The 20,275-nt window shown below is 44.6% G+C and overlaps 1 protein-coding gene across 7 annotated transcripts in view; it reads left to right on the top strand.

The window, feature by feature from the left end:
* The window catches only part of TRPM3 (transient receptor potential cation channel subfamily M member 3), a 1,922,641-nt gene that overhangs the window by 853,937 nt on the left and 1,048,429 nt on the right, over positions 1-20,275 (top strand). For all 7 annotated transcript variants that reach the window (XM_069625801.1, XM_069625800.1, XM_069625799.1 and 4 more), the window contains exon 5: positions 12,132-12,256. In XM_069625801.1, the coding sequence (XP_069481902.1) occupies positions 12,132-12,256 (125 nt within the window). The remainder of the gene's footprint in view (positions 1-12,131; positions 12,257-20,275) is intronic.

Below are 20,275 nucleotides of genomic sequence, written 5' to 3'. Positions count from 1 at the left end.
GCATTAAATATTATTAATTTCATCCTGTGGATATCGCCAACACGTGTTTCAACCTTTTGCACACAGGTCTTCATCATGGCTTTACACCCCACAAAAATAATCAAATTTCAAAAACAAACAGCATTAAGTTCAAAATTGTATACAGACCAATGGCAGACCAAATAATAAATATACAAAACATGAAAAAAGAGCAAAAGATAAGAGTGTTTCCAAAAATGATTTGCAAATATAGAACAGTGTTGAAGGGCCTTAAATCTGACCATGAAATGGGGGGGTTTCTGTAAAGCTCAGATTGTACAGACTGTGTGAATATGGTGTTCGATTCAGGCAATGACTCAAGGGTTGTTAAATAGGAATAGATTTCTAACACTTGCCAGCACAAGTGTTCTTGTAGGTTGTGGAAAGTTAAGATAATAGGCATTGATAATTATTTGAGTGTCCACCAACAAGACTCATAAAACATAATGTTTACGGTATATATAGAACACTCATAGAGTGATATATAGCCTAGTGAGCAACGAGATTAAGAATCTTCAACCTGAATTCTATATGTAGAATTTCAATTTCTTAGGCAATACAATGGACACACTTGGGGTCCTTAGTGTTTGAGGTATTTATTGTAAGGTCAGAATCACCATTTCTAGATGTGTATCTAGGAGTTTGACTTCTCAGGCAATAGAAAGGACTAAATTGGGGTCCTCACATATTGAGGTCAGTATCACAATAATAAGATTTCATCATATTGCAAGATAGCCCACAATATGAAAAGTCTGTAATGTACCAAGAGAATCTATATCAAACACAGAGAAGTATTTGATTTGCGAACGTTGTGTGAAATGAAAATCATGACAGGGGTGCAATGGCACCTTTGGAATACTGGCTTGGTTCATGTCTGATCCTAATACAAACGGTTTATTATTTGCAATACAACCAGGTTATTTGAACAAATGTTCGAACACAAAGCCTCCTTTGGGCTTGTTTGGATACTTGTGAAGTAGGCCCAGCATAAAATGGTGCTCTCAGACCGTGTCTAAAACTGCAGAAATTTGAATATAATATCATCTTTAGGTAAGAGTAGTGGGATAGGGAGATAAGCAGTATGTTATTTGGAAAATAACCAGGCTAGTTAAAATAATGCTAGGATAAAAAAAAGCCCATTTCAGTGCTGTTTTGATATATGTAAATTAGGGGCGTGTCCAAGGCAATGGCGCACCATACTTTTAGACTTTAAATTGAGGCCAGAACAAAATGGCGGTCTTGCAGTGCACAGAACGCTGCATTAATGTAAATGCAGACGCATCAAAGGTAGTAGTAGTGGGAGAGGTATGCGAGTCAAAATTGCTGCAACTAAGGCGATCTGATGAGATCATTGTGGCTTAGGTGCCGTTAATGTAATGGGGATATTTGTTAATTGAAGATTTAAGAGTGTACCCGTGGTAGTGAAAACATTGTGCTAGAAATGAATGGGGGAATACACTAAACGGACTGACCATAGGAATTGAATTTTAGGAATGGTGAACAAGAAATCTATCCTGAAATAAATTGGATATGATGGAAATCAGAATTGTGACAAAGGCGCTGGGTGATTAGGTAAGGATTGAAGTTAATTCATTACTTATAAAATTAGGAAGGAGAAAGGCAGCATCAAGTGTGACTTGGAGATTTATACTTTTTTTATCAGGTTACAGGAAGTGTGACAAAAGGGGAAGATTATTGAATTATGCACAACAGTGTTTGAAATTGGAAAGCAGTAGGTAAGACTGTTTGAGATTCCAAATATAGTGTTATGGATCAATAAGTATAAAAAAGAGACCTGGTATTAAATTTAAAACTCTCTTTGATTTATGATAGAATGAGAAACTGACAGAAAGGGAAACTGACAGAAGAGCTAGAATTAGGAAGACTAAGAAATAATCATGTTTAGAAAGATTTGGAACACTACTAGGAAAGTCCTAATGGTAATCAGTGCTTTAATATTAACATCTAATTGCCACAAACATGGACACTTAAACGATTGACAAATCACAATAATAGGTGGAACACATCAGGTGAACACTATTAAGCAACTGAATATACACTGAGTGTTAGTGGTGGACCCTGGAATGGTTTAAGGTTAAGAGAGTTAAACACATACATAAGCACAGGTATTTTTAAAAATGATTCAGACTTTTATATGGATTGTGAGAAATTGAATAGTTGTGCACTAACATTGGAAATGTATCTTCTTTTTCCCTTTTTTTCAAGTTTTGTATATTTATAATTTTCCCTTCACTCGACTACGTTGTGATGCATCGCTGGTCTGCCTTTGGTCTGTATACAATTTTGAACTTAATTTTGTTTGTTTTTGAAATTTTATTAATCTGTGGCATGTAAATCCATGATGAAGACCAGTGTGCAAAAGGTCCAAACACGTGTTGGCGATATCCACAGGATGAAATTAAATAATATTTAATGCATGCATCTAAATTGATGTTTGTTTGATCTCAAACTGTTATCAGGTGTAATTTTCAATAATAACAAATTCATTTTTGGGTACTGGTGCAGGGGTTGAAACACATTAAACCGTATTCATGTAAGGCTTCTTTGGGCTTGGAGCTCTCTTTTCATCTGAAGCCCATTAGTGCCTTCGTAAGTGATTGTAAAAGTGGTTAGCACAGTGGAGTGTGAACCCACATTTTGTATTTGAATTCTAAGTAGCAGCAACAGACGGTAAAAGGGCTAATATCCTGCCACACTCCTATTAGGAAATCATCCCCAATCCTGACCATGCTGGTATGAATGACCATGAGTGACATCCACAAAGCATCCAATCTGACCAGCTCGCCAGAATATAAGGGCAATCTCCATTCTCACACTAGGGGGCCAGATGCTGGAATCAAAAATGTTTCAGGCATTATACTTAGTTGAACGGAAGATCATGCTTTTGATATATTCGAGGAAATAAATAGTAACATTCTCTCTTTACAAGTAATGAGGAGTTTAAACTGAGAGTATCCAGCAAATAGGTCCAGACAACCACACATCCTAGGATAAATAATTAGCTTGTTGGGCTTCTGGTGAGCACCACCACCTCGGAGGTCCAGTTGACCGGGTATCATCCCTTAACCAGCCGTTCAAAGTTGCCTGCCTGGCTCTGAGGTCGACCTTGGGTGCCAGGTACCACCGTCCACTAAGAGATACAGGCTCCAAAGGCAGTGTTGGGATGAGCCCATGGTATACCTCATTCTTCCTCATTCTCTTGGCAGGGACTTGTCATTTGCACCACCAGCTCCTAACAGTGCCTTATTCCTGTCTCTGAGGGCTCAACACTGAGTCAGGCTGCTATAAGCTTCTTGAAATAGTGATATGGCATTGGGTTAGGCAGCTGGTCGAATGGGTTCAAAACTCTGTGATTTCCATGCAGCAACAACACATGGCATGAAGAAGATTGTAACAGGCAGGCGATGCTGGGTTGGTGTAACACGGTTCAACGTGGGAATCAGTGCCCAGAGCTGTTCCTTGACTACTGGCTTGCTGGGAGGGTCAGTCCAAGGTCTCAAGGTGCACGGCAAGTCCTTTGTTTGCACTCCTACTCCAGTGAGCTTGGCTTGTACCTACAAGGGATACTTAACCTCCAGTGAATAGAATCCTGGCTCCAGTGCAGCCAGCAGTGAGGCCTTGGTCCAACACTAGTGACCACCAGTGTTCCCTGGGGAGGGTTAGTGGACAGAGCTCTCCACTGCCTTGGATGCATTCTGTCTTTACTGCTATGACAGAGGAATATGTAATGGACAGTGCTCTCAGCGTACGTCATAAGTGTATCATTCTTCTTCTCCTGATGGTCCAAAGATAAATCAAGGAAGGAGTGGGAGACCCCTTCCTTATGAAGGTAAAGGGCTGCAGGGGATTGGACAGAAACAAGCCTGCTGTAAGAGGACCAAGCTCTGTTGATGGGGCAAGTGATCATTGCCTTTTTACATCATACCTTGTCCACAGGAAATGGAGGTGGCAAGAAGGAAAGAGAATCCCAAGGAAAGCTAGACGATGCAACCATTGCCATTGCCCCCCACCCCTGCCTCGTTCCCATGCCTGTAAAACAAAGGCCCTTCAGAATGCAACTACCCAATGTGAAGCTGGACATTGTTATATCAGTGTCCCCTTTGAAAAGAGGATTCCTAGTAGATCTGCTCATTAGGGAAGGTTTTAATCTTCCTTCCGAGGGCTCAAAGGTGGAAAGGTGGACAGAATCCTGACTATTGTCTCACTGTGAGCCGTTCAGACAGCCAGGCTGACCTGAATGCAAAGTGCCCTCACTTAGCTGGTCTAGGCTCACAGGGTTGTCACGTGTATGATATCAAATGTGTGTGGCTTTCATAATTATGTATTCGTATCAGTCACTATACTATTACCAGGTGTATCTAATTATTGACAAATAATATGAGTTTATCCTCAAATCAGGCAGATAAGGCAACACTTATTATATTTTGGATCTGAGGTGCAGAAGTATCTGCAGGTCAGTGCAGCTGTTAGGAATGCAGAGCTGACCTTTCATCCTGCCCTTTGCCACTGAAGAGCAGAGGCTGCTGTTCTCAGGAGATGGGTGCAGCAAGGACACATGTATGCACTATGCTTAACAGCAGGGAATCCTCAGGATCCCTACCATGCAACAGTGCACCCTAAAGGGGGAAAACATCCAGCCAAATGCTTACCAGGGCGGTATTTGTTAGGCACATGTGTAGTAAAGCATATTTGAAAGTGCTGGTACTTGCAAAATCAGAACACTCTCAAAGTGCAAACGCAACACACATGTGGACATTCCAGATTCAAAATGGCACTGGCCTCAGATATCTGCTTAGTTCATGGTTCCATGAATGGAAGGGGTGGAGCTTACAATGTGGTCCGCGGAATGGCCACAAATTTAAATAAGCCACTCATTTGATAAATAATTATACCCCACGCCTGAGAGACATTGAGGAGGAGTCCTAAAAGAAGGGACCTGGCCCCTATAAAAGGTTCAGGACTTGGCAGAAGTGTCTGGGAGTTTAGTGGTTGTATAGGTGAGGAGACAGGGAATATTGGAATTGAGCAGAGTATGGAGGAAGAGTCTGCTTTGGATGAAGTTGGTGGAGATGAGAGAGGGAAGGAGGTGATTTGGAGTAAAGGGAAGGAGGTCAATTGGAGAAGAGGGGCGAAAATGGTCTGGAGGAGGTGACTTGGTGAGAAAGAGGGGCAGGTTGGATGCAACGGGTGAGGCAGGATATAAAAGGTGGATGAGTGGTAAGAGAACAGGAAGTGATGAGACGGTAGGAGGAGGTTATTAGAGAACACAAGGAGGTGCTGACATCTAGAGAGGAGGCAGGGAATTCCCAGAAGAGACATCAGCAGGAGGTTGTGAGATAACAGATGAAAGAGGTAAGAGATCAAGAGGGGGAGGTGGTGAGAATAAAGCAAAAGGTGGTGAGACATCAGGGGATGGAACTAGTCAGCCAGTAAGAGGGTGAGGAGAAATCTAAAGACAGGGTAATGGTGGTGAAAAAGGAGAGATAGCAGCAGGAGGTGCTAAGACAGCATGAGAGACATCAAAAGGAGGCCCTGAGACAGAAAGAAAGACATCAGGACAGCGAGACGTATCTGGAGGTGATGGTGGTGAAGAATCAGAATGAAAAGGTACTGAGTCACCAAAAGGAGGGGGAGGGAGATAAAGAGGAGGAAGGGGATAGACATCAGGAGGATGGGGCTGATTGAACAGAGGTGGTAAAGCCATTGGTTGAGCAAGAGAAGTCTCCTGAGAAGACTCAGAGGTAGAGTAGGTACTTGCACATGCCCAGTTGAATGGGAGGAGGCACGAGCACATACCGGGGAGACGAGGATGCAATTGGAGCTCAGAGTCAGGAACAGCATGTTAGTAGAGGAGCGAGGTGAGCGGTGGAGGGTCCCAGATGAATGTGATTATGGTGGCAGTGTTGGAAGAGTAGCCATAAGGGGAACTTGGGGGTCTCGAAGACATACCCGAGACGAGTACTAGGAGAACCTCCCACCAACTGAGCCAACCAGCCAGAAACCTGCAAGAGGCCTCAGGATTTATTTGGTGACTTTATAGTGGTCACTCAGATCCGGGCAGTGGCAGTATGCGACCCCTGGATCAGGAGCCGACAAAAGAAGTGATGAAGTCCATTGCAGTGCATTTGAACACCCGCAATCGGTGAGCGACTGAAAACCCCCAGGAGTGCTGGCCCAAACTCTGGAGATTGTTGAAACTCTGGCACTTTCTTGTAGCTTTCTTTAGGTTGAAGGTTAGAGAGAAGAACTTCCTTCCGGCTTGCTCGCCCTGTGCCATAAGGAGAAGCAATCCCATTATTTATTACCACTTGGATACCGGGAAAGAAATCATGGGCAAAGGATTGAATCAACGGAAAAGCTATCCCAACCGTTCTTTGGATACCTCCCTCACCTCACCCTGTGTATTATTTTCACCCTTTACTTGAAACAAACCCCCAAACAAACACTAAAAACCATGGGAATGTTATATGGCTGATGATTGATCCAGGTCCTCTTTGTGACACACCCCGGGGGGCAAACAGCCAAAAAGAGCCACAGACATGTGGGATATGCCTTCTAGTTAGCCTAGAGCCCACCAACAACCTCTCCACACACAATCACACCAACAACTGAGTTGAAGGTGTAGAGCTATTATGTTCAATACACCCAGAAAGCACACATATCACAAAACATTACAAGAGCTTTATCACAATGAAGATAAGTAAAACAGGAGGTGTCAATGCACTTTGGGGAAATGGCAAAACAACACATCACATGATTGCATCCCCCAAATCCATGTAATGATGTTGATACACTGTATGAAATACCCAGGGACAGCTGTCAACAGCAATACTGCAGTGTGCCAAAATCCCTCCATGAGGCCTGAATTATGGGTTTCATAAAAAGAACATGACCTCGTGTAGCACAAATACCTGTTCCAAAACGCACACCTCTATAAAACGGGGAGTAGTTGAGTGAGGAAATGTGTGGGCGCAGGGACGCAAGAGATGACAAGCACGGATCATGGAAGGGGCGGATGCCCACACCATTTGCTGGCACCACCCTTCGCGACCAGCCAATAACTCTGAAGCGTTTCCGCCTCCAGGACATTGGCCGCTTCAGTATACCCCCACCTATGAAACCAGCCTATCGGCACGTTGCCTCCATTGTCTCTCAGAATTCTGTGCCCACCCCCTCCCGTGGGACTCTGAGGGGGCTCTTCCAATCACCAGTCAAATGCATTTCCAGTTGTGGTTGCGGGCATTCGATTGCGTGTTTTCCGTAATAACAATGAGAAGAATAGCAAAACTGTTACATATAATCTATAAATGTCAAAAGCAAACACATTCAAGCAATAGATGCTCACAGGAACGATACAGTTTCGCGCGAGAATGACATAAAACAGAAAATGGAGCGCGACTAAATCTGTTGGGGGGGCTGTGTGCGACGCATTCCTAAAATAGCTCTTCTATAATAAATGTTGTGCATTGCTGCTGTCTTTTAGCCATGAGAATGCGTCTAGATGCAGCACGACACGCCATCTGTTTGTCACTGTGTCACTGAGCGCTGAAAGTTGTCTGACAAATCTGTTCACACAGTTGCCAGGAAAGAGGGTGGAAGGTCACAGCGAAAAAGAAACAGCACTGTGCCATTAGGCGGGGGTCTCAGTTTCCTTGGCATGAGCATCGTGTGGCAGGATATGCATTTAGTTTTCTTTCTGCTACTGTTGCCCAGGGCACAATGCATTGGATGCTGCGGGATGACTCCCAGACATCCTGCAGGCTATGGCAATTAAAGTGCTCGGAATCGTTATGGCATTATTCTTGAAACCAGGGGGTATTTTAAATATCACCCATTTTGTTTATTTTAAATCACCCCACTACAATCACTGAGGCATTTAATAAACAAGGTTATTTTGAATATACTGCATGTGGTAAATATCTCAGCATTACCATTATGAATGCGGCCAAAAGAATTAAAGGTATTACCCAACACGGTCGGTACTGGTACCATTATGTATCCCCCATGCTAAAAAAAAAAGTTTCATACGTGAAGGGATGCATTAGTCCGCCTCTTCACATGCATGCAACATCTATGAGTAGTTTCATGAAATCGGTGACAACGTGAGCATCTTGGTCTCCTCCTTTGTGTATTGCAATATGTACATCAGGGGGGATTACTGACCGTTTCTTAGCACTGTTGATCTCCAAGACAGAAGCACTGTTAAGTGCTGCAGTCATACATGCAATTCCACCTCTTACACAGAGATACACATTAATCTGTTCAAATGTTCAAAACTTGGACATTGGAAGTTTTCTAATCTCTGCATGTGGGATTTCTGAAATGCTGCAGGTCTAGGGAGCTTTGCCACCTTAGTGACAGCATGCCCATGTTGGCTGTAGGCCCCCCAGATTGTCTCACGCAGTCTTAGCAATTTCCTCATGTAGTATACTTGCATGCAATACCGGAATACCCAAAATAACCACCAGAGCCATGAACAAATTATTACAAAACATTTTTCAATAATTGGGGGGAAATCTGGATCAGCAAAAAATGTCCTGTTTAGTTTATTTTGCAAAAAGATGTTGTATGCATTGTGCATACGGAGCTTGCGCAATGCAAATGTATAAAAAGAGCATGGGCCCGATTCATGGAATTATCTGTGCGGTAAATAAGGTACTTGGTGTGAAACTGCGCGCAAATGTGCCTTAGTCGATTCATGAAATCGAATGTGCTGTTCTTTTCCTGGACTTGCATGGAGTTTGCGCCGGCTCGGCATGCTGTGTGAGGCGTCGAAGGCCTCGTTCGAGATTCCAAGCACGGTGTGGGCCTGGCTTGCGCAGAGGGGTGGGAAGGGGTACAACACCAAAAATGGGGAAGAACATGCAAAAAAGTGGGTGTTCCAAGGGACAACCTGCAGATAGTCTGTTGCACACCCAATATTGCGTGGCACGAGGCATATTCATTGATTCGATTGCACAACGTCTCGGCTGGAAAATGGCCATGCAAGTCCTTCATGCGATCCGCCAATCGAAGGCAGGCGTAAGTGCACTTGTGTGTAGGATTTGCAGCATGCAGTTGGGGTTGCATGTCAGATTTCGGGGTCCGTGTACTCAATCGAGGTTCCAATGTAACTTAAGGGTGCATGTAAGCAGTGTAGCAGGGTGCAGGAACATTTTACGGGGGGTCACACGCAGATTTCCTGAGTTATTGCCGAGTTACAATTTTATATACGCACGTTGTCAGGGTTCTGGATACAGTTGCAGGGGACCCTGCGCAGGGGTCCCCCGAGTCACATGCCTGCTAATGGGGGAGAGCGCGCAAAGGTAGGTGATCTGGCTGTTCATACTTGCATGTGGGCTTGTCGGGGGCGTTCTGGGCACGACTTGCGAATACAGTAACTTTGCGCTGTAAATTCCATGAATACGCGGGAAGTGCATTTTTCTTTCTGCGTACACGTTCGCACAGTGTTCTTCTCAACGTGCAGCCCTTGCAGGATTTCTGCGCACATTTCCATGAATCGAGCCCCATGTCTCTTTGCAATACGGTATTCTGAATGGCCTACTGTACAGCTGCTAAAATCATCATAGTGTCCTTTAAATCTTGTCATGAGTTGAGGCTTTTGTTGGACTGCAGTTAAGAGAGATATGGGATGTGAGCAAGGGCACACAGCTTCTGGTGTTGTTTGGTTATTTACCCATCCAATGAGGCCGATGGCCATGATGGCTGTACATCTAATCATTGTTATTTTTTGCTCGAATTTATTTTTGTTAGAATATGGCGGGAGACACCCCCACTGCTCCTATACGCCCCCACCCCACCAATATTGTTCAGCCCAACTCACCATCTACATGTTTTGTTGACATTCGAGCAAATAAATTTGAGCAGAAAAGATTAATGCAAAAAAAAAAAAGATCAGTAGACCTGCTTCCGGCAATGATAATCACTATGGCCTTTTCTACCCACTGCCTACTCCTCGCCATCCCAAACACACCTAGCTAGGATCTCTTTGCGCTATCTATTTCAAGCATAACATCAAACTTGATACTTTAGGTCTTCTAGAGTAACTTCAAAACAGTCCTCTGACAGTTATGGCTGAATTGCAGCTATAAATATACCACTTGTGTAAAAAAAGTCTTTACCGAGTGTTCCTTCATCCACTTGATTTACAAGCAGTATGTTTGTCCTTGCATCTGTTCCTTTCAATGAAGGCCTGTTAAATACGAGCACTGGCAAAGCCAACAGTTTTGGCCTGTGTATAGTTATTATATAGGTTTTGCCAAACACTGCTTTCACTGTTGTCTTTGACAATGCTCGTTTTTAAAACGGGTTAAGGTAAGTGTGCATTTTGCATCTCTAAAATAATATGTAATTCTGACAACATGTATCTGGAGGTCATCTGAGCAGTATGTGGGTCCTTGCATCTGTTCCTTGCTCTGAAGTCCTGTTAAAAAACGAGCCTTTTTAAAGTCACCAGTTTTGGCGTGGGTATAGTTATTATATAAGATTTGCTAAACACTGCTATCATGTTGCCAGGTCACACCATGTTCCAGCTGTTACCATTCTAAGGGTAGGTAGTCCCGCTATGGTAGTGCGCAGGAAATGCCCACGCCATGCCCAAAACTGTTGGCTTTGCCAATGCTTGTTTTTTAAATGGGTTACGGTGAGTGTGCATTTTGTGTCTCTGAAATAATATGCCATTCTGACTACTTGTATCTGCGGGTCATCTGAGCAGGATAAGACAATACTTTACAATGCCATGGCACAGATGTGTATTAGGCATGTGTCTATCTACCGGGTGTTAATAGCGCAGTGCCTGCTCCATCGGGACCGAAAGCAGCAGAACCACTGTCACAAAAGACATATAAAGTCGAGTGGATTCGCAAGGTAGCTGTCTTGGCTAACCCTTGACTGAAACCTGGGAGGGCTGTTTGATGCTCAGAGAAGTTGCTGTTAGTAATCCGGATTTACTTCTGACTTACTCTGAGAAAATCAGGAGAAAGCCAGAATTACTCATAATATCTTCTTGGATATGCAAAATGAATGTGCAGGCTGGACAAATGTGCCGTGTATATCTTGTTTGAGGCACATAGTATGTTTGTAGTTATGCTGTTTGTGTTCCAAATGTGAAAATGGTGTGTACACTCACAGTGGTCAGATGCTATTTACGCCTAAAGAGGCATGGTATGGCCAGTGGGTAAGGAAGATAGCACAGTGACCGGAGGATAGTACAGGGGCAAAGCGCTGATCTTGGAAGCAAGACCACACAGAGCAACCAAGGTTCGAATCACGGATCCACGCATAGAAACCCAACTCAGGTAAGGTATTAGGCACATTTTAAAAAAAGCTATTAAATAAATAAAAACCTATTAAATAAATATATAAATACAGTTTACAAGCTCATGCTGTTTCAGGGTGGGGTGTGATTATTTGCTTTTTGCTTTGCCCGGCCTTCACCTATATCCAATCTGGCCAGGTAAAAGTGTTGGGGCGCAAGGCAGGTAGCGCTCATACCTGACCCCTGCCCGCGTATTCACAGTTTTAGCATTACTGCTCATTTTTTTACCCCCATGTAAGTTGTCCAAGTGCAGAAGGTTCATTCCAGGGGGCAAGCCATTTAGGGCAAATCCACTAGAATAGATGGGGAGGGGTCTGCTTATGTGGGCAAGAGCAAGCCCCAATGATGCTCCTGCTGGCAAGCCATGCCTAACTAAGCATCGGCACATGCCTGGTGCATCGGACAGACTGCCCTGTCCACATTGGAGCTGTACAGCTTGCCATTTAAAATCCCAGGATCCGTCATGTAAACATTAGCTCAAGTTGTATCATAATGGATGTGCCTGATTAGTCCTCAACTCACCGGAGAAGATGTAGTTTCCAACTTGAATCTGTGAAACCTTCATCAGGACTTTCCATGAAAGAGTTAATAAAAAGGTTTGCAGCAAGTGTAAATGGCCCCTAGCATATAGAGTTGGATAACCAATGAGTTTCTATACTAGAGGTTTTGCTCCCTGATCATGAAGGCACTCGAGACAGTCAAGGGAAATGTCTATCAGTTGCCAGGGCTTCAGCTGTGTTGGTCCTCTGCATTGAACCCCATGCTCTCTCCACAGGGGTCATCCGCCATGTAGGAGATGCACTGAAGGACCACGCCTCCAAGTCCAGGGGGAAAATCTGCACCATCGGCATCGCCCCGTGGGGCATCGTGGAAAACCAAGAGGACCTCATCGGCAAAGACGTAAGTCCAGCTCCACAACCACTACACTCGTCTCAGAAAGGTGCAATTCCAAATGAGTGCGCAAGGTTGAAGTGGGATTATGTTTTGCATGTGCAATGCCCCTACTTAGCAATGATTAATCTTCCGCTTGGTACACACTCTAGATATTTCAACACAATTGTCAGACCTAGATTAGCTTTCTGCATTGGTGGTGCCTGGGCATTGTTTACTTGCCACCTCTAGGGTGAAGAGTATTCCTTCACGAGGAGACCGCGGGTGCATTCCATATACAAGGAAGAGTAGCCTTCGTGGTTTCGTTACCAGGGTGGTTGGTGTTGGACATGGAAGGCCTCCCATGGCACAATTGTATCTGCATTTTTGGAGATCATTGTTTTTTGTTGGATCCCGCATGTGAGCTTAAAGTCGTTGGACACATTCAGGCTTGCTCCGGCTTCATCGTGTATGTCCTCTGCTAAAGGTTCCAGAGCTCCTGACATCCACACAATCGCGCCGGTTACATGTGATTATAACGAACCAATAAATAACAAACAACGCTTTTGTCTAAACATTTATAACGAAAAAAATATATTTTTTTTAAATTAGGGCCCCCTCCAAACCCCCAGTTTCGCTTCATTAATAAGTCCACCACAACCCCCTCCCCACCAGTTTAACCCCTTACCCCACCCCCAAATATATATTTACAAAAATTCAACATTTATTTTCGTTATAAATGTTTAGATCAAATTGCTATTTGTTATTTTCCATTCCTTATAATCAAGACATACCAATCGCGCCATTGACTTATAAGTCTTTGGCGGGTGAACTCAAGTGGGGACTGCATAATCACATCCGATATTTCAAATGTGTGCCTATGTCAAAATTCAGTAATTGGCTTTGTTGACTGTTAGGATGGTTTCTCTCCTTCCTGTGCTCCGGGGATGTGGGAAACGGACCCACAGTTAAGCAGTGGGGTTTCCTACAAGATGTCCTGGGCTCTTCCTGTGGAAGCAATGGTACAGCAATCAAGGGCAACCAATAGGAGAGCAACAGGGCGGTTAATATACAGTATGACACACATAAATATTCAATATGCAACGTCTACACAAGGATGTTTAAACACAAGTACTTGAACTGCTTTGAAGGTGAATAATGATGTGCTGGTTACGCAGAAGCATACCTTTTATGAGAATAAGTAGTGTTCTGAGCCTGTGTCTCTTACCTGTTAGGGTCACCTGCAAGCTCCAAAATTCTGTGTCTACGCTTAAGACCAAAACTGGTTTTCAGTATCCAGGGGTGTGATTTGGGATTAACTCAACTTGTCGTTACAGAGGAATGGAAGATCGGACAGTTTCTGACTGGCTTAGCGGGATACATTGCTGATGCTGCAGGATCCCCCCACCCCCAAACAGATGTTCAGTAGAAGCTCAATTTCAAATATAGGGATCAGTCATGTAGTTTAGTGCTCAGAGAAGGCCATCTCTCATGGTACGCCAACAGTGAGTGCTAAAACATTGGACATTGGAGCAGTCAAAGGTTATCTGTATCAGCTCTGGTCTCTGGTAGCATTTAGCGAACATGTTCAATTATCCAGAACCATCCTAATGATGGATTTCTTTGACCCTGAAATCTTTCATTTCATCTCTAGAGATGAATCCAGGGACGTTTGACGTCACCCAGTGGTAGGAATTAGGTCCCTGCAAGGAGGGATAGGCTCCTTCCATCCACCACAAGTACATATAACATGACCCACTGTCTTACTGGGGACTGGCAGGCCAAGGGATGGCACTGGTGCATCTGAAACTATTAATATTGTCAGTCTTCACAATGTGTGATGAGTTGTAGACTGGTGCGTTCAGTACTGGAAGTCTTCTTGTATCCAATATTCGATAGTCATAACTCTGATTAGGTATTTCTGAAAGCATCTCTTGCAGTTCTGGTAGGTCCATCAGGTCAAACTTCCCAGTACCTACAGAGTCTACAGCTATCTCCCACAAGAGCAGGACAGCCTATAGAGTATGACTCAGGCAAGTGTATCTGCCCGTCTCCCATTGGATTCCCCTTTACACTGGGACAGGAGTTGCTGGCACACTCGTCTTGGCCTTCACAATAATTACACCTGTGAGGGCTTCCTACAGTTAGCAAATCAGGCTGCTGTTAATGAGATATCCTGTTATTTACATAGGCCTCTTTCATAAGAGGGACTGCTTCAGGCTATTGGATGGCAAGCAGCCTGCAGCCCTTGCCATCTGTTAAGGGCTGCAATCTGCTCCTCTGCTGTTGACGCACACTCCTCCCCAGGCTACACTTCCCAGGACTGTGGCCATGGCAGGCAATGCAGTCACCAGACCCATTGTTGTGGATGCTGACTAGGATAGTGGCTACTGTGACATCAATCTGGAGTGTCCCTAAAGAATTTTGAAAGCATTTCAGGGGGCCACTAGACTAGGACCAGGCCCTTTGAGTTGTGGCTTTTCTGCTCTACCGCCATGACGCCATTGATGGAGACACTCCCCGGGTAATCATGGGTCTTCTCAGGAATCAAATCTAGGATCCCCAGTGGTGTTATCAGACCCTCAAGGGCACTAACAGTATATATGAAGGGGTGTTTGTAGGCACATGTTCCGACAGTAAAGTTTGGCTGGCTGCCTGTGCTCCTTAAGGCCCTACAAGGCGTGTCCCTCCTTAGAAGAGACAACGGGTGTTTAGGATACAGTGTAACACACATAAAACATTCAATAAGGGCATGGTGACCGAAAGTAGAACTTTATCTCCTGTGAAGGTAGGCAGTGCTATCGAGCTGTAGGTAAGTAACATTTTGGTGAGAAAGAGTCTGTTGTAGGGTTCTTAGGTTGTGATCCTACTAACTAGGGTCACTGGAAAAGTCCAAAGTCCATTGGGCACTCTGGATACTCCAGTTCTTCGTATCCTGCAGGGGCCTTCCAATCCATAGCCTCTCATGAATGAATGTGAGATAGTATGGCTTCTGATTGGCTAAGCGGGATACAGTCCTACGGACATACTGCACTCAATGTTAAGCATAGGACCAATATTAAGAATAGGGCTTAATTGCGTAATTCACTGCTCATGATAGGCCATCTCCCATGGTTTCCCAGATCTGGCTGCCCACACCTTGGAAGCTGTAGAAGTTAAACTTCATTAATGACAGCGCTTGCCTCTGGTTCATCAGTGATGCTTCTGGTGGCAACAACGAGACACTTCAAACACACACAAAAATGGAAGACTCAATGAAGAAGGTGCTGAATAAGAGGAAATGCAACTGTAGAAACTAGGGTGCAGTGCTGTTGTGCTGTTCACAAATGCTATGGTTCCATTACCGGAAGCATGCACTCAACCCATTTTTATTTGATTTTATCCGACATTTTTAAGGTGCCTATACAACAAATGATGTTTCAAGGTGCCACTAGACAAAAAAAGTGGGGGGTGGAACAAGGGAGAACGATAACAATAACGTTCCAACTAGGCCTCATGACATTCGGATCATGCAAGTCCAGTAACAAGAAGTTCGAGGGGGAGGGAGGGAGTAAAGGTCTTTGTGAAATGTAAAGTCCTATGGTGCAAAGGGGTGTAACAACTTTTATATCTGGCACTTGTCCTCCTGAGAGGCCAGGAGGGCAAGTGCCAGGGATTGCCTGGGGAGTAGCAGGTGAATGTCCACATGCTAAGTGTGACGGGTGTGGATTGACTGGCTGGGATGAGCGGGCCTGGTGCCCTGTAGAACTCAGAGGGAACCAGGCAGCCAGTCACTGAAGCAGACAGGGGTGTTAGTAGGGGAAGAGGAGAGGGAAGGAAGAAGAGAAAAGGAGGGCCTTGAGGAGCTTCCAGAATTTAAGGAGATCCGGATCAAGCCTGAGAGGAGCAGGGAGAGCATTCCAGGGGGAGGCTCCTGTGGAAGAGAGAGATCTACCCCTCCCCCACTCTCTACTTGGAGAAACGTCCGATCTGCAGAGAGTTGAAGCCAGAAGACCGAAGGGCTCTAACAGGGAGGTATTTGGGGAGAGGGAGTTGGATGTAGCAGGATCCCAAGCCCCAGAAAGCCTTGTGGATGATGCACAGGGTCTTGAACTTGATGCTAGCAGCAACTGAGAGCCAGTGGTGAGACTTTAGGGCTGGAGAGATATGGTCCCTGGGCTTGAGGCCAAGGATAAGTCTTGCAGCCTTGTTCTGGATAAGTTGAAGCGGGCGAAGTGAGGATAAAGGGAGATTGAGGAAGAGGCTGTTGCAGTAGTCCAGCCTAGAGAAGACCAGAGCTCTGGAGAGAAGGAGAGAAAGGAGTCAAAGATGACACCAAGGTGTTTTGCCTCACAAGAGGGTGAGGGATGGACACCCATAGAGGGTGGCCAGAGGGCGGGAGGGAAGGTGGGAGCAGGGGTCCCAATGAGAAGGATCTCAGTCTTACAGGCATGAAAGCAGAGATCATTGGCAGCACATCATGCCTTAATAGCTGTCAAACAGTCAGGGATGACAGAGGCAGAAGAGGAGGAAGAAGAGGGAAGCTTGAAGAGGCGATGCTTGTCATCTGCATCTCACTGCAAGTAGTGAGGCGTGAAGATGTAGAACAGATTGACCAGAGGGGCAAGGTAGATGTTGAAGTGCCACATCGAGAGGATAGAGCCTTGAGGGATGCCACAGGTGGACAGTGTGATAGGGGACAGAAAAAGGTCCTATTGAACCTGTTAAGGTCGGTTGGAGAGGAAAGAGGCCAACCAGGCAGGGAAATAATTGTGTTGCTCAGAATCCTGCCGATATTTGTATAGTTCTTGGTTGTTCTTCATTTCTTCATTTCTGTAACAATAGGCCTTGGGCTCTTCCCATTGCTGGTGCTCAAGGTTTACATTGCTCCTCACTCTCCATGCTCACTCTGCTGAGAGATGAGCAGCAATGCTTCCTCTGGGAACAGGAATCCTTGAGGCTTGTATTCTAGCTGCGCTGAAAGGTTAGGGGGATGGAGCATGGATCCTTTGGTTCCAAGTGGTCTCTGGAGAAGCCTGGTGTCTGCAGACACAGGTGAAACCTCACCGTCAAATTTGTTCAGTGCAGAGTGCAGGGGCAGGGCTTCCTGATGTTCTTATTTCCTGTGGCGCCCTCTTCTTGTGTTTGTCAGGGTTTAAACTCCCAGTTTCAAAAGTAAAAAGGTGTAGCTAAGCTTTCAATCAGGAGGCTGCGTCCTTTCAAGCACTTGTGGGCCATCCAACCACTGGTGGTCGGCACATTCAAACTTTGCCGGGTTGCTTTCAGAACTTTTACTCAAGATGTGCTTTCAGCCTAGATATCCTAAACCTTTCTTGGATATCTGGCTAGATCTGGTGTGCAATCCACTATCCTCACCCTGCAAAGACTTGCTGGAGCCATGTCCCACAGACTAACTAAGGGACCTGCACATGGCAATTTAACATTCCATCCTACAAACATCAAACAATAGCAGTATACACCTCTACACCTCTACAACTAACGTACATGTACCTTTGCTGGCCAATGCACCCTAGGACCATGTGCACGCAAGTCTCCCATCTGGACACAAATGCTTCTATGCCCTTGACCCAAAACATCTAGAAACACACCTGCACAGGGTGCCTGTGTACTTCTCAATTGAATGCATCTTCACAGAAGTAAAGCTGTCTTGAAATTCCCCTCTACTCCCCACTCACCTAACACACCCTTTCTTTCAGTTCCGCCAAAACCCTGGACACCAAGCCAGTTGCAGTGGTGAGTGGTATACATCCAAAACAAGTAACATATTACTTCATCCATTTCCTTTCATACAAAGGGACATGGGCTAGCTGAGGAACTCCCACTGGGTTTTTAACACAGGCATCCCTAAGGCTACAGCACGTAGAATACCACATCTCTGCCATCAACTCAAGTCACAGCTAACTATGCACAGTTACTCCACACAATGAACAGGTAGTTGTAAGGCCACACTCCCCCTAGCAGGCCAAGGACCTCTCAGTGGCAGATCAGAGTCGCACCCCTGATGATGCCCTTGATTAGGCTACTCAAAGAAAAATTGGTTAGTAAATGAACTAGGAAAAAGCAGAGCCAAGGCTCTTGTAGCGGGCACAGTTGGTAAATTGCGCCTAGAGTACCACTCAAATATGAAACCGTAGCAACTGTTTTTGTTGTTGTTTTTTACCGTGATGCAAAGTGGCAAAACTGTGTAACACTACACATATTTGTAATATGTATGTCAATAATATTGGTTGAAATCCCTTTACCATAAACGTGAATTGTTTTCTGCTGCTTAATACTTAGTGATCCTATCTAAACTGCATTAGTTCAAGTTAGTAAGGAAATTGGTGAACGCTGTTGGGTGGTGGCTGCAGCTGGTGGTCTTGTTGGTGTGGGGCCTTTGGTATTGAAGAACTGTAATGGGATCTTAGCTTCCTATTGGTCCATAAAACACGTGTTTGCTTGTGATTTTAATTTGTTTAGGTGGCACTGTGGTGGTTTTTCTTGTTCATTACCAGTGCTTCATATTTCACATGGACCAGTACTATCTGGCTCTCAGTACCAGTACTTCTTTGTTTGGTGTTTTTGAGTACCTGAACGGTTGGCTGGTAGGGGGGAGGGTTGGGTAGCAGTGTGAGAGGACAATGGGGGTCATCCTAAGTTTGCAGGTATCCTGGCGATAAATCTGCTAAGAAACCGGCAAACAGACCTACCATAACCAGTGCCTGATATCCCAGTATTACTGGGATATTCCAGGTGCCGGCAACAGTAGTTTTTCCCCATTCCATGGAGACCCATAGGACTCAATGGAGGGGATTGCTGGTATTATCGGCTGCGGTAATAACAGTAATTCTGGCTGTTCTTTACCGGTGGGGCATGATTTACCTCAAGCTCTTGGCTGGAGGTAGATCAGTAAACCCCATCGACAAACTTGTACCCTGCCGGTCCGAAAAAGTGCAGGTATATGGAAATACCTGCACTTTTCTCCCCAGACCAGCAGAGTCTGGATGAGACCCAATGTGCCTTATTGTTCGAGGGTGTGAGGTAGTGTTTAAGTGTCTGATGGTGGGCAGGGATGATTATGCATGATTTTGCCTAAAAGGGATGACAGACAGATAGGCTGTTTTTGCCAAATAGAAGAGCTATGCTTAATCGGTGTTGAGAGTTGTGCCTGATATATTGTTTATTCTGTAATACTGCCCAATGCACTGACTGACATCGAGATGACACTAACGCCGGAGAGCAGGATGAGTGAATCGGGCTCAGCAGGGACATCATTTGGGGTGACCAGGGGTCGCAGTTGTGACACGGGAGGTCTCCCTTGCTACCCCTAGAAAAAAAAAGATTTCTATTTTTACTTTTTTTAAAAAACTTTTTTTGTTAAATGTAAGGTCCTAGGCTGTGGCCAGTGTCATGTGGCTCTTTATTTTTGGAGTGTCTGACTTACTTGTTTAGGCCTCTTAAAAAAAACGCGGTTCCCCAAGTGTATCACTTTGAGCAGTGACGCTAAATAAGAAAGAATAGGAATAACGTATAATTTGTCTTTCTGGAATTCTATCCAATAATTGCCAGACTCATAAAGGCTTATTTCCAGGCACACTTCAGGTAGTGAGTCACTCATTTAACCTGTTCTTAAACACCTGAACTCAGCCTTTCACCCTTCTGAGGTAGATAAATGAGTACCAACACAGGTTGGGTGATATTGTATGTATATTTGATCTATATAAAGCGCTTAAGCGTACGTGCTATACAATAGCATATCATTATCATTTGGCCTTAGACCTCTGCTTGAATTCACAGTAATTTGGTAATATGGTCCTATACACACTGATATTAACGATACATATGGTGATCCATTCTTGTAGGTAATGTATATCACATTATAGTGATATTGTAAACATATTTTTCGTAGTGTACTTAGGAACAATATGTGATGTACCTTCCTGTTTTGTCAAGGGGTGAAAGGTCATGTTACATCACTTCCCGTGATGTCACTTCAAGGTGGGGGGGGTCAAATGACATCACTTCCTGTGATGTCATCAGAGGTCAAAGGTCATGTGATGTCACTTCCGC

This window comes from Ambystoma mexicanum, chromosome 6p, assembly GCF_040938575.1.
Source record: "Ambystoma mexicanum isolate Mex_15411 chromosome 6p, UKY_AmexF1_1, whole genome shotgun sequence".
NCBI classification, from domain to species: Eukaryota; Metazoa; Chordata; class Amphibia; order Caudata; family Ambystomatidae; genus Ambystoma; species Ambystoma mexicanum.
This window is presented reverse-complemented; position numbering and strand designations above follow the sequence as displayed.